The following is a 14,223-nucleotide window of genomic DNA, read 5'->3' on the forward strand; positions in this document are numbered from 1 at the left end:
TGCTTAGATCAGGCAAAATGCTTCTACCTAGAAAGGTACTTGTCATTCAATTCCAAGCCAAGGGCTTTGATCCTATGTATACAAACATAGATCAGGAGGCTTCATTTTGTATCAGTATATCTTGAACTATTATTAGTGTAAATCCAAAGTATCTAAAGCTATTCAAAACATGAAATAACCCTGTGTCCATCTTCTGTGCCTAGCAGGACACATGTGGAACTGTGTCTAATGTCCCATCTTTCTCTTCTGTCTTTATTACTATCCTTTCTCCCCACACTCCCAGGCTTATGGCCATCCAGAATGTTTGGCTAAACCCAGCCCTTCCCAGCTATTTCTGTTTCATGAGATGTATTTGGTAACATTCTAGGCTAATCACACTCATAGATAGTTACAACAGACTCTTTCTTTGTCAAATTTATTCATATTTTTTCAGGCAAAACAAAATAATGAAATACCTTGTAGAAAGAGGTAACACATTTCTAAACCACTTACCATAATGATAGGTGGCTCATTAGGAAGGTCAGAATGAAAGGTTACTTCTTCAAAGCTTATATCCTGCTTTAACATGTGATATGGTAAAAAAAAAATGCCATTCAAAATGAAACATCTTTTAAAGTTACCTTGAGAACATATGTGCAGTAAGCAGTCTGACAATCTGAGTTTAATACTTAAGACCCACATAATGGAACAGGTGAATGGGCTTACTCATGTTTTCCTCTTACTCATGAATGGGTGCTCACGTTCACACACATACATACCCAGGATAAATAATAAGTAAAATAACTTTTTTCAATTTAATAAAAATTTAAAAAGAATATACATGATAAGACCATTGTAATTTACTTTGTAATTTTCTGTCAATGATTTGGATTTTAATTAAGTTAATTAAGGGCCTTTAAAAATAACTGGAATCATTTGAATGTATTTGTTTGGTATCATTGTTTCCTAGCAAGAACTGACCTCTGCTCTTCTGTTGAAAGGTGGTATTACTTTAACTAATGTATAAAATCCCACTAGATGCCATTTTTACTCTCACTACAGTTTTCTTTAGCTGGAAATTATGCTGATTTACTGACTGTGAAAGTCAAAATAAGGTGACATCAACTCTGATTAGTGAAGTGAAAAGTAGTTCCTTTACTCCTTGAAAACAGAGTGGTGCTATCTACTACACATTCATTCTCTTATTAGGAAATAAAAGGTAAAACTAATTTAAAAATATTTGTACACCGGCTCTCACAGGCATGCTATTTGCAAGAGGGAAGATCCCAGTTCACGTCTTTGATTTTACTGGAAGTAGATAAATATAAAAGACTTCTGTACTTTACTCTGGTACTATCCTTGTCTGCCCCACTCTCCAATAATATTTAAACTATTAGGCAAGGCTGCTGTAACTTTTCAAGGCCAAGGCCAGAATACAAACAACACCAGGCATAACAAAGCCAAGTATTTAATACTTGCAAACTAGAATAAGAAATCATTAAATCAAAGGAGTTCACTGTGGTTTAGATATAAAACATTCCTTTAAGACTCACATGCTACCGGCTTGGTACTTAACGCAACAGTCCAGAGGTAAGAGTCTGAGTAGTGATCAGATCATGAGCATGCTAATCTTATCAATGGATTAACCATTGAAGAATTCCTATCTGAACAGACCATTTGGACACAGAGCCTATTTAAGGAGGAAGTAGGTCACTTGTCCTTAAAGAAAGGCAGATCTTGTTTTTGTCTATGTTCAAGAGCATGCTCCTTCACCCCAGTCTCGTCTTTCTCTCCCATCTCACTCTTCGTTCTGGTTACTATGAAGTGAGCATTCTCTGCCAAAGATTCCCATTGCCCTAGTAGCCTGCCCAGGGTGTCTAAAGAGATAAAGGTGGGAACATCTGAAGCCTGAAGGCAAATCACACTTCCCTCCTTACAGTTTATTTCTCAGGTATTTTGTTAATTAAATTCTAACAAATGAATTTCGACTTCTGGTTGGGAATTTGGCAGTGTATGAAGCTCTCAAACCTCTAGCCCAGAGTCAGTCTTTTCCCTCCCAGCTCTAGAATCATTCTGCAATGCAAAGAGGCAGTCATTTACCTGCACAAAAACTGCAGCTTGTGTCTCTAAGCTCTGTCTTGTTCCTCTGGCATCCAGCCATATTTGGCTGTTTGTCTTGGATTTGACACAGTAAGAAGGCCCAGAAAGCAGCTAGGTCAAGAATTTTAGAAACAATCTATAAGTGACTGACAGACAAGGGCACCCTCCATGGGTCCATTCATGACAGATTGGGGAATAACCAGAAGAGGATACAAGGAGGTCTCACAAGGTCAGGGAGGAACTCCACTCCCCTGTAGATGGCAGTCTATGATGATGATTCAGAGTGCTGAGTCAAACTCAGCTCTAAATTCTGTTTCCATCACTTATTAGCTAAGTAGGAGAACTTTCAGAAGTTATTTGGTAACTTCCCCTAGCACAGAGAACTGGAACAATAAGGAAATAGTAGATTTTCACATCACATGCTTAGGAGGCCTCCTGGCCTGTAGAAATACTTCACAAAGCTTAACCATTCTTACTCTTTTAACTCTAAAGCTCAGTGTAGTACCTTAGAGGCTTAAGAAAAGCCATACAGTGGTAATGTAGATGAGAATAATTTGTCTATTTATTGCTTTTTTGTGTGTGCTGTAAATGAAGTAGTTTTTAAAGCCAGCACCAAGGGGGGATGGGTAGACTTACTTTTCATACTTATCTTACCAACCATGCTAAGAAGTGTGTGAGAACTAATTAAGGAAGAACAAACTTATGGAGTTAAGATTCAATAATTCAGAGTCTTAGCTTTTGATGTTGGTAAAGATCTGCTGCAAAGGTCCAGAGACTGCTTGCTCGGGTAGACTTGGAAAGTCAAAACAAGCAACTCCACTTTTAGAAAAAACTCTTATTCTGTAGGCTCACATAAGGGTCAGGGTTGAGTGGAGATCAGGCACTAATGTGTAAGGAACTAACTTACTTTACAACTGTTCACTGTTCTTACATTATTCAAGGTGATTTATTCCAAATGATTGATTGGACCTATTGTGCCAGGCTCTGAAGACAGAATCAGCAGTCATAGTGTATCCTGTCAAAAGGATGAGTGAGGGTGGAGGCAGAGGCCATTCTGGAAGGGATCTGTATGCCACCCAACTTAGGAGCCTCAAGGCAATGAGGATCCAAGGCAGGAGCCCTTTTCGTGACAGCCCATTCAGGCTTTCTCTACCTACTGAGCTTACTAGATTCATATAGACAAAAATCTCCATTTTGAGAAACATCTTAAGAATCCCCATTGTCATTTAATTATTTTATTAAGTATAAATCTCCATTTTACTTTTATCTTACCTGGTATCAACCTCTTATCTATTGCCTTGTTACCGGCTCATTCAAAACATTTTTTTTTCCCCACCTAGAACTATGTGAGCATTTTACTATCTTTAATAGCAAAACAAAATTTTATTATAGTTATCAATTTAAAAATCCTAACATCTATCTCCTGTCACATTTTCCCTGAGAAACTAAACTGAAGAATGTCTTAAGCTAAGAAGAAAATAAGAAAGAAAAAAGAAAGAAAACACCAAAGAAAAGGTGATACATGCATGTGACCCTGGACTGTGAGTTTGAGAGCTTCATACTCTGCCAAGTTCCCAACCAGAATATCATTAACAGCCAATGGAACACCCTGGTTAGTAACTAAGCATTGATGAGCCAAAAATGATATAAACATATGAAATGATGTAGAACTTCAGCCGCTGTAGCAGTTAGAAGCATAACTAGGCCGAAGTTGGTTAATAATCTGACCACATCATAGATCTGTTCCTATAAGTACTTCCTGTGCTTTGTTTGTTTGTTTTATGCTTTTTCTCAGTGTAACAGCCCTGGCTGTCCTGGACTCAATTTGTAGACAAGGCTGGCCTCGAACTCACAAAGATCTGCCTGTCTCTTCTTCCCCAATGCTAGTATTAAGGGCGTGTACTACAACACCTAGCCTTTCTATATGTACTTTTGATTGACCTTAGAGGCTCATTCTTTTTCTTCTTGCTGACACATTGGAAAGCCAAGGGACCATAGGGAAGCAGATTTTACCACAGGGTGTTCCCCACTAAGCCACCTGTTTTTTTCCCCCTACATGAGAAACCTTTTCACAGTGAGGTATACATGAGACAAGCTGGGAATAACTGGGAGCTTCCCCAGGAGGCATGTTTTGAAGCCACCCATGATTCTAAAATCCAAATCCTATCTTTGTGATTGCTTTGCACAGTCAACAGGGTCCTATATTACTCATGCTATGGTGGTGCCCCAAACTCCCAGTATGACAGAGACATGGTTATATAATACCCAGAAAGTTCTTTAAGGAATTGTTAAGCCATATAAAGGAATTCAAATCTGGCTCTCCCTTATACTGACTATGTGTTGTACACACTGTTCATCTCTTGTGCATCAATTCCCTCTTTTCAAAAGCAGAGGTATAAATCCACTTTTCTCACAGTGTTGTTCTGAAGATTTAATGAATATATTGAATCATTTATAAAAAGGAATGGCAGAGAAATAAGCTCAAATGACAAACATATCTTTAAGGATACAATTTTTAAAGATTTTAATTGAGTAACTTAATATTCAGCTTCATATAGTCAAATAAATTATAAAATGCAAGGGATTTTTCCTATGGTTTATTTTATGATACAGCTAGTATGTAATTCAGAGAATGTATTTCTTATAAAATTGGAGAGCTTTCACAAGACCTCATAGTCTTCTGCTGACCAAACTTGTCAACCATCAACTTGCACTGCAACAGAAGCTAGAGTTTTGAGAACAAGGAAGACTGAACAAATATAGGAACATTAGGGGAAAGTTGTTTGGTTATTCAATGGATGAACAAAAGATGATATCCTCATTCCAGTCTAGAAAGGTAAAACTCAAGTAAATAATAAGAGTTTTATACCAGTTGTTATAGAGTTATCATAACAGGAACAAGCTAAATTCTGCAATGACTGGAGATGCCTGACAACAGGTTCCATCAGGGAAGATGGGTGGGCATCTCTTCTTGACAAATCCAAACAAAGGCTCACCAAAGGCAAATAGTTTGCTGATTGCAAAAAAACTACAGAGGGACAGAGCTTATTTGTTGAAGTTTGAAAATCTTAGATTAAAATAGAACCTTACACTTCTGTGGTCCACAAAAGGACCCAAGGGAGCCTGTCTGTGAACAAGGTGAGAAATTTAAAAACAGGTTATTTATCCCTGTCTATACCAGATTCAGTCATTAAAAGTTCAAAAGTCTGTGAATGTAAAGAACAAAGACAAGATTATCTCACATGTTTTCTGCAAGAAACTTTTATTTAAAATAGTAGTATGTAAAAATTGGAAAGATAATTTAGTGTTTATATAATGATATTTCTAAATTCCCATAAATATCCAAGTGGAGTAGAAACTATCATACTTATCTTGATTGCCTATCCTAATCTTATTTGAAACTTTCCCTTTCTTTTATGAACTGTATCTGTTGCCCCTTCTTGGCTTATTCTGATGCCAACTAATTTGTAGTTCTGTATAATAAAGACATAATTATCTTGGCAGGCATGTATATTCACAAGTAAATAATATATCTTTCAAACTTAAGCATACATTGAAAAGTGATCAGCTGGCAAATGTATTCTAAGAAATTCTGCTCTCTGGTCAGTTGTCCTCACTTTTAAGTCTGATCTACCAGGAATCTGACTCACCACTGACTGAACTAACAGAATGTGAAAGGGGCAAATTTGAGAGAGAAAATTAGGCATTTGGTTTTGAATATATAGGGATCAATTTTGTCTTTAGACACATAATAGGGAATAGACAATTTGCATTCTCCTCTGGAGATCCAATAAGAGGTCAAGATTGGAGATAGACATCTGCATGGTGTCATCATAAAAACACAACTTAAAACACCAAGGCTAGATCAATTCACTTCGGTCTCTGTATTGATAAGGAAGAGAAATGAGGACAGAACTCCAGAGCCACTGCTGTTATTGGAGTTCATTGAACAAACAAGAATCAAAACCAGTGATGGAGAAAGCAGTAAATCCAGAAAATCATAGATCTTAAAAGCTAACTGTTGGGCGACCAGTACCAACTTCCTAATTGATGAAAGGTCTAGTAGATGGTAACTAAGGATTAGATAACAGATTTGACAGTCACCAAATCTGAGTTGAGCAGAACCTCCACATGGTTAATAAAGCTTTCCACAAGCTCTCAGTATGGTGAGATGAAATAAGCTTGAAACTCTTTCAAAGCACTTACAGTAGAAGGGCATTTTTGAAATCATATCAGCTACTTGTTTTCACATGTAAGGCAAGCCTGGATGACTTTTAAACAGACCCCAAAGTGTCTTTGTCGCCTAAAGACAGAATTACTACATACACATTGTATGAAAGTGGCATAGAAGACTAGCTAAAGAATTTTGGAGGCTAGTAAGATGGCTCAGTGGTTAACATGCTTGCATGGCTAGATCTCCAGAAGCCCACATACAAATGTCCAGTTGGCATGTTAATTGCTTATAATTCTAGACTTGGGAGATGGGAACAGAATCCTCAGAAACAATCTGGCTAACAAGACTAGCCACATCAGTGAATTCTGGTTTTGACTGAGAGACTCTGCTTCAATGAATAAGGTAAAAGAGCAATGTAGGATGGTTTTGACATCAACCTCAGGCCTCCAGATGCATATTCATCCACATGCACTCATACCCACATATATATGCAACCCCCATGCATGCAAAGTCATTTCTGTGCATTCATGCATACATGAGTGCACACACACACACTAAAACTGAGGATATTCAGAGAATAATTGATATGATGAAATCTATTTCAGGGAAAGTCATACTGTTGTCACAAAGCGAAGCTCATTCTGTAGATTGATTGTAATGGAAAAAGTACGATAGCTAAATAAAAAGAAAATGAAATCTCATTGCAATAATAGCTACCATTTGTTAAAGAAATTGTGAGTTTTGAGATGTATCATTTTTCTATTGCTATGTTATTGGATGGACAAATTAGTTTTAATCTTTTAAAATTAGCAAGTGTAGAAATAAAATGTTGCTACAACAACTCTTCAATATTAACTATTTTTTATTTAATGGAAAAACATTAGTCTCCAGCTTTTTAATGTTGGCATTGATGATTTCAATTGTCTTCAGTCTCCATTAGTTTTTGCAAAGGAAAATTAAAAGAAACTAGAGTAATGTCTACATCAGAAATCTTTGCATCTCATCCATAATATACTCTACAAACAGTATTCAGCCACCTTCAACTCCCTCTGCTCACACTACTATAAGTCTAATGTATATTTGTATAAATTGTTCTTTGAAAATAAAACCGAAGTAATGTATAGCTATAGTCTTTTTACTATGGCTTTATTGCCCTCAGCATCTTCTTGGTGTAAACTACTGGGCATGGGAACAAGATTTCCTTTGTAACCGATACCTAAATTTCTATTCTGCTTTAAGCATTTAATTTGCACAGTAAGACCTGTAATTTAAGACTTGTAGCTGTATCACAAAGTACAGCTGTTTATAGTGATCTCTAATTTGCTGAGTAGTACTGGCTATAATTTAATTTTTTTTCATGTTTTAAACTACCATGCAAGTCATTATACATCAGAAGCCTTTGTATATTGACAGAGACTGGGAAAAGGATGCCTTGTTTTGATTTCAGATAAGCATTCACTTTTCAGGTCAGCAGGTGCAAGGCAGCCCATTCATAATACTTGCTTCAAATCAATAATAGTCACTGGATGGAAATATCTTGCTGGTACACAGGAACTCGACTTATCTCTACAAGCGCAATGAACTTTTAAAAACCTTTGTTATTAGCAAAGATTAAAGGTGAGTGAGACTTTCTTTGGAACAAAATATATTCTGTTGACATAAGTTTTGGTCAGTTTACTGGTGTGAATGTTTACTAAATCTAGGAGAACACTTTACTTACTGACATAGGATGGAATTAAGCTCAGTGGAAAATCTGCTGTGGCAAACACATGTTCCATTCAAAAGATACTTGATAATGAGTGTGACTCTTTCCTTTGTATTAAGTTTCATTTATTTTGAAATCTCAAAGTCTCAAAATAACTACAAAATGAAAGTTGACTCTAGTTTGTCCTGTTTGATATAACTAGGAAAATCTCACCTAAAACTAATGCTAGACAACTATATATGCAATAATTAGAAGAAGTTGCCTGGACTTCTCTATTATAAACTTTTACATATAAGCATTTACTTTAGTTAACTTCAGGAAGAAAGCCAGCACACCAATTTAAAGTAAAGGACTAAATTTCAGTTTTACAACAGAAGTGAGGCTATTAATTAAAACTCCTTTAAGGTTGAGAGATTACAGTAAGTCTCTAATAAAATTTAAGGGATTAGTAACCCGAAGAGAAAAGTAAATAAGTAAATAAATAAATAAATAAATAAACAAGGCAATGGTAACTCCATCTGCAAAAATAAACATTTGGCCTCTATGGTAAATTTAATCCTTAGATTGTTATTTTTCCTTATTCTGTTTCATGAGTCACCAAGAATACAATGCTAACATGTTAAAGTGCCAAGCCCCCTCTCATGCACTGTCTGACTAGAAATGACTTGGGAAAGGTAGACATCTGTATCTGTTTTACAGATGAAGACATTAAAAGTTTATAGAGAGGTGACCTCTTGGTAACAGAGACCAAACTTAGGGGACAGATCATTTAGCCACAATAATTTAACAACCCCACCCCTCCGCAGGCTAGTGGCTTAAACCATGAATGGATATTCCTCAAGGGCATTAATTCATTCAAGCTGAATGTTATGGCAGAAGAAACTTGTTCTTTCTTAGACCAATAAATGGAAGACTCTTTCCTATTATAAACCATCTTAGCCACAGGCTCTTAGTGGATGATGCTCCACCCCCAAGGTGAAAAGTTGGGGAATATAGACTATATAGTGATATCCTCAGGAAATACTGGAACCCCCCAAACTGCATTCTGTAAGTACAACAGACTCTTTCCCAAACTTCAACTCAAATAAACTTTTCCCAGCACTGTGGACTATTGCTGTCACTTAGGGGTGAAAATGCCTGATACCTGGCTTCTTTATGGAGAACTTTGTTACACACCTGCCCTCCTGAAGTCTCAGGACTGACCAGGACTGACATCTTTCATTTACCTGTCAGGGATGCCCAGGCCATAAGCTCTCAATACCAGCCCAAGACTTTGGGAGAAGGGAAGAAAACAAAGTAAAATAACTTACCACTTTGGCCCAGGCCTATAACAAGTGAAAATACCCAGGCTGCCCCAAGAACCAAGGCTGGACCTCGCTGGCAGTTGTGCAGAGAGAGCAGTGCAGCAGTCAGAAAAGCCAGGGCCGAGCCGCACATAATGCAAAGCAGCCCGCCCGGTGCCTACTGTCTAGTTGCTTTACTGATGCGCTCTCCCGACTTGAGAGCGCACCTTGAGGCCCGTGGGCTGCGAGTCCCTAGGACCTTTTCGACAGGCCGGGTTGACCGACCCAGTTGCTCTCAGTAGGCGATACAGGTATTCGGGCCAGGGCAGCTCTCTGCATCTCAGGGCCCTTGAGGCCCTCCCTGCTCCGCACGGCGGGGCTTGCAGTCTCAACAAAAAGCACCTCCTTGGACAGCCGATGGCCCGCGGGGGCGAAGCAAGTACGGGCTCCACAGTCCGCTCCCAGACAAAGAAAAGAGCTTTTGTTTCTCCCCAGCCGATGGGGCTCTGCTGCATAAATCAGCTTAGCGAAGAGCCAAACACAATCAAACCCAAACAAAGCCTGAGGCTGGGGGGAAAACCACCCTAATGTAATTCACAGGGTGGTGCTGCTTTAGTGGGAGGGGACGGCTAGAAGGCCAAGGGGGTGGGGGAGTTGCTGGCGCATCAGTCGGTGCTAGCTTCTTCCACAGGTGGGCAGGGAGGCCAACTCCACTTAGTCGCAGCTAGCCGAGGTTCAGGCGGCAGCGTTCCGATTGGCGGGAGAGGAGACACGGGTGCCAGCAGCTTGGGGAAGCAGCTTCGCGAGCTCCCTAGAAGCTCCTGTCTGCATTCGCGGACAACCAACAAGGCATCCCAATTGCTTACTGGGCTAGAAGGGGATGTTCCATGCACCTCTCTGGGAGGGAGCTGCGTACCCTTGTCCTTTCTCGGACTCAGTCGACTCAGGCGTCTGGCCACCCAGAACCCTGGCAGCTGATGCGTTCTGGGCTGTACCCGGAGAGGATGAGAGGGAAGAGAGGCAAGCGATGGGCAGGGATGGGGTGATCTAGTTCTGTGGTCCCCCCGTGGGGGCTCCCAGCTTTCGGGTGGCTGGGCGTGCTCCGAGCTGAGAGTTGCTAGGAAACCTCCCCACGCTACAGTGCTCCTTGCTTGGGTCGCCAGCAAGCGCAGTGGCGGCCCAGGACAGCAGCAGCAGCGGCAGCAGCAGAAGCAGCAAACAGCTCTAGCTCGGAGTAGCGTGGGCGGGACATTGGTGAGGCATGAAGTCACCGCGGCCCACACTCGCTCTTTGTTTTGCTCACTCCAGCTCTTTCTTCTCCCCCCTCGAATCTGATAGTTGCCATTCCCATCGTTCTCAAGAATTCCTGGTGCGTAGTGGCGCAACAGGAATCGCATGCTGAGTTCTCTTTTCTCTCACCCCCTCGCCCCTCCAATTCTGAGTTCCAACGCTCCCATAACGGTATAGGTGGAAAACTCGCAGCTCGAGTGGCAGCATGAACCCCAACATTTCATCCTCATGCTGCGTGCTCCTTTGTTCAGGAATCCTTACTGGCCCGCAGCTGCTGAATACAAAGTAGATTTCGGGGGCCTCTCCCCTCCCCCAACACTGCTCTCAGAGTATTCACTGCCCACTTTCCTTGCAGTCTTAAGACCTTGCCCTGTGTCTGATCCCAAATCTGTCTGAGGTCTTCCCAGACCTTGGAGATTTAGACAAGATGTTTTCTACTGTCAGATATATTTCGTTGTTCCTTTTGTAGACCCTCAGCCCTGAAAGGGACAGCCTAGCTTTTTCCCAGGGTCTGTTTGTGGTTCTTTGGCCTTTTGTTGGTTACAATGGATCTTTTGACCTTAAACACCACCTTCTCAGTAAAAGAAAACAAGAAGTTGCAGATGGCAGCAGAAGAGTGAATGAATACAAGCTTGCAATTCAGTTTTGCAGTTTTGGGTGAGGCTGAAGCGTTGCTAAACTGGACAGCCAAGAAAGTAGTAGCACTGCCTCTCCAGGTCTTGTCAGCGCCCTCGACACCTTAAGGAGAAGGAAGAAACACAGTTCTCTAGGTTTGGGAAAGAGCTCCTTTTTCTAATTTGATACTGGAGACCTTGGCTCCTAGTTTCCCCTGGAGCCCAAATAATTTTCATGTATTGAAGTTCAGTTCGACTTTATTTACTAGTGGCTTACACAGCACCACTTTTTTCAGGCATCAGACCAGTCCAGCCAGGTCAAGGTGAACTATAGGGGATTTTTTCCTCCTTAATTGTTTCCGGCTTCTTATTTGGAGTAAAGAAAACAAGTAGGAGGTCCCACCAGTCCTCCTCTTTAAAAAAAATTCTTTCTGTTTTCTAATTGTTGACAGTGAATGGAAAGTACCTGGTTAATAAACCACAACATCGAAAACTCCCCTTTCTTCAGGTGTGGACTGTACATTGGACTAACAGTAAAGCCAGGAACCTAGTTAGAAAAATCTGTTAAGGAGGATCATTTGTGAAGCTAAGGGGGCAATCCATACTTCAACGACTGATGTCAGTCAGCACAACTCTAAGCCACTGTACTTCATTTTCAATTTTTCATTCTTTGGTTTTTCAAATTTCTTCCTGGATATCTTCATTGAAATGTCTATGAAGGGCCTGTAAAGTAGCTGAGATTGGGTAGAACAAAAACATAGCATAGTGCAGATATGGTTAGAGCCAGTTCAGCTGGGAAGTATGTTTATTTTCTTGAAATTATGTGACAAACCTAGGCAATGCAGCAACCCTTGAGACATTGCAAAGCTCCAACCAAGATAACAAGTTAATCTCAATAGTATCCAGTCTGTCTTGTGAAATTACTGATACATTAACATTTCAGTCAACGTGCTTTTACATCTGGATCAGAAATGACAGTTACAATACTAAATGAGACAGAAGCTTATACAATAAGAATGGATGAAATTTTGTGAAACTGCTGAAGTATATAATTTTATATCGTTAGGTGTTCATATATATATACTTTACATCTGAACTCAAACCTACTGTGTGAAAAGATAAAACAATGAAATAAATTTGTTTGGGAAAGGCTGAAAGTCATTCAAAAGACAGCCATTTCTGGCCACGAAATACATTAAAATAAATGCCAGAGTTTGGGGTAGACTGCAGTTGGTAAATGTCACACAAGCGTGAGGTCTTGAATTTGGATCCCCACAACCTACATAAAAAGCTTGGCATGGGAGGCCCTTCGCCTAGCTCCAGAGGACCAGACAGATTTCCAAAACTCATTGACCAGACAGTTTAGCTGAATCCATTAGTTCCAGGTTGAATGAAAGAGCTTGTCTTAAAAAACAAAACAAAACAAAACAAAACAAAACAAAACAAAAGATGGAGAGAAATTGAGAAAAGCATCCAATAAGAGAAATCGAGAAAAGTGTTCAGAGTCAACCTCTACCCACTTTCCACAGGCATGCACTCACATATGCATATATATGCCATGATACATGTTTATTGGCACACTGACAAGTTGCCTCAGTTTTGTTTCCTGTTGCTGTCATATAAATACTTTCATGAGATCAACCTAAGAAAAGGTTTGCTAGTCTCTCAATTGAAGGTGACAGTCCACTATTTCAAGGTAAAATCAAATTGACAGAAACTTCAAAGAGGAAATCACTCAGGGCAAGCAATACCCAGGGTCCCCTCTCCTTTCATTCACTCCAGGCCAGAACATGAAAAGGTGCTGCCTACATCCAGGGGGAGCCTTTCCACATCAATGAACCCAATTAAGAAAACCCCTCTCAGACAAAGCCAATGAAGATAATTCCTCATTCTGACTCCTTTCTCAAGTGAATATAGATAGTGTCAAGCTGACAAAATGAACAACCACCACACAAGTACATACACAACACAGGTACCACTATGCATCCATCCAAAACTCCCCAATGCCAATTTTTAAAGGTTATTGAACAACCACAACATTATTTGCCACTAACTTTCTGTTGGAAAGAGAGTATAACTCTGGTTATCAAAATAAAAATAAAATAATGTGCTAGACAATAGACTGTGAGCCTACAGATATGAGGAAGACATCTGAACATTTTTGGTTATGAAAATATAATTACTCCTGAAATTCTGCAGTTCATCCTTGAGTTTTCTTATAATAAATGTAACAAATAACTTAGGGACAAAAGGTGTACTTGTATTGAATAAATGTCACTGGCTACACAACTTATAATTTCTCTTGTAAAAACAAAGGGAGCATGATACTATAAAGAAATATACTATTATCTCCACTGTTACCTGAAGCTTAACAAAGAAAAATGTTCAAGATGATGACTAATTCCTGTTTTCTATCATGTTTCTTGCTTTGAAATTTCTGATAGCTAATTTTTCATCATTTTTGGTAATGAGAAATACAGTATTATCTCCACTGTTACCTGAAGTTTAACAAAGAAAAATTTTCAAGATGATGACTAAATCCTGTTTTCTGTCATGTTTCTTGCTTTGAAATTTCTGATAGCTAATTTTTCATCATTTTCAGTAATGAGAGCAAATTAAATTCATAGTCTAAAATAAGATTCTAGCTATTCATTCCAGCCTTTGAACCATTAGACTCTTTGAGTTGTTAATAAGTCATAAAATTAGATGACTTAAGCTTCTACCCTACTCCTTTAACCTTAATTTCTTGCCAATGCAGTTTATGGTGAGCATGAATAAGCTGTGTGGGTAGTAGGAATAACAGACACATCTGAAAGACTTTTATTGAGTATGTAAATGTGAAACTGATTTTTTTTTCCAAATGACTTATTTCATACTTGCATCCACAGCTATATTAACACTTCAATAATATGTCTTTTGATGTTGAGGCTAGAGCTACTGGGTAGATTTCTAGGGTATCATCACAAGTCTATAAACTTCTCTCAGCTACAGCTCATAAGAGATGAAAATGATCTAAAAATTGAACTATGTCATGAAATGATCATGTCTAGATGATTTTTCTGAGGAAGCACATGAAGC

The 14,223-nt window shown here is 39.3% G+C and overlaps 1 protein-coding gene across 1 annotated transcript in view; it reads right to left on the bottom strand.

Moving 5' to 3' along the window:
• Nucleotides 1-10,448, bottom strand: part of Itgb8 (integrin subunit beta 8) — an 83,905-nt gene extending 73,457 nt beyond the window's left edge. The window contains exon 1 of the mRNA XM_021179505.2: nt 9,269-10,448. Coding sequence (XP_021035164.1) covers nt 9,269-9,395 — 127 coding nt within the window. The 5' untranslated portion in view covers nt 9,396-10,448. The remainder of the gene's footprint in view (nt 1-9,268) is intronic.
• Between the last annotated feature and the right edge of the window lie 3,775 nt (nt 10,449-14,223).

Source organism: Mus caroli, chromosome 12 (genome assembly GCF_900094665.2).
Source record: "Mus caroli chromosome 12, CAROLI_EIJ_v1.1, whole genome shotgun sequence".
NCBI lineage: Eukaryota > Metazoa > Chordata > Mammalia > Rodentia > Muridae > Mus > Mus caroli.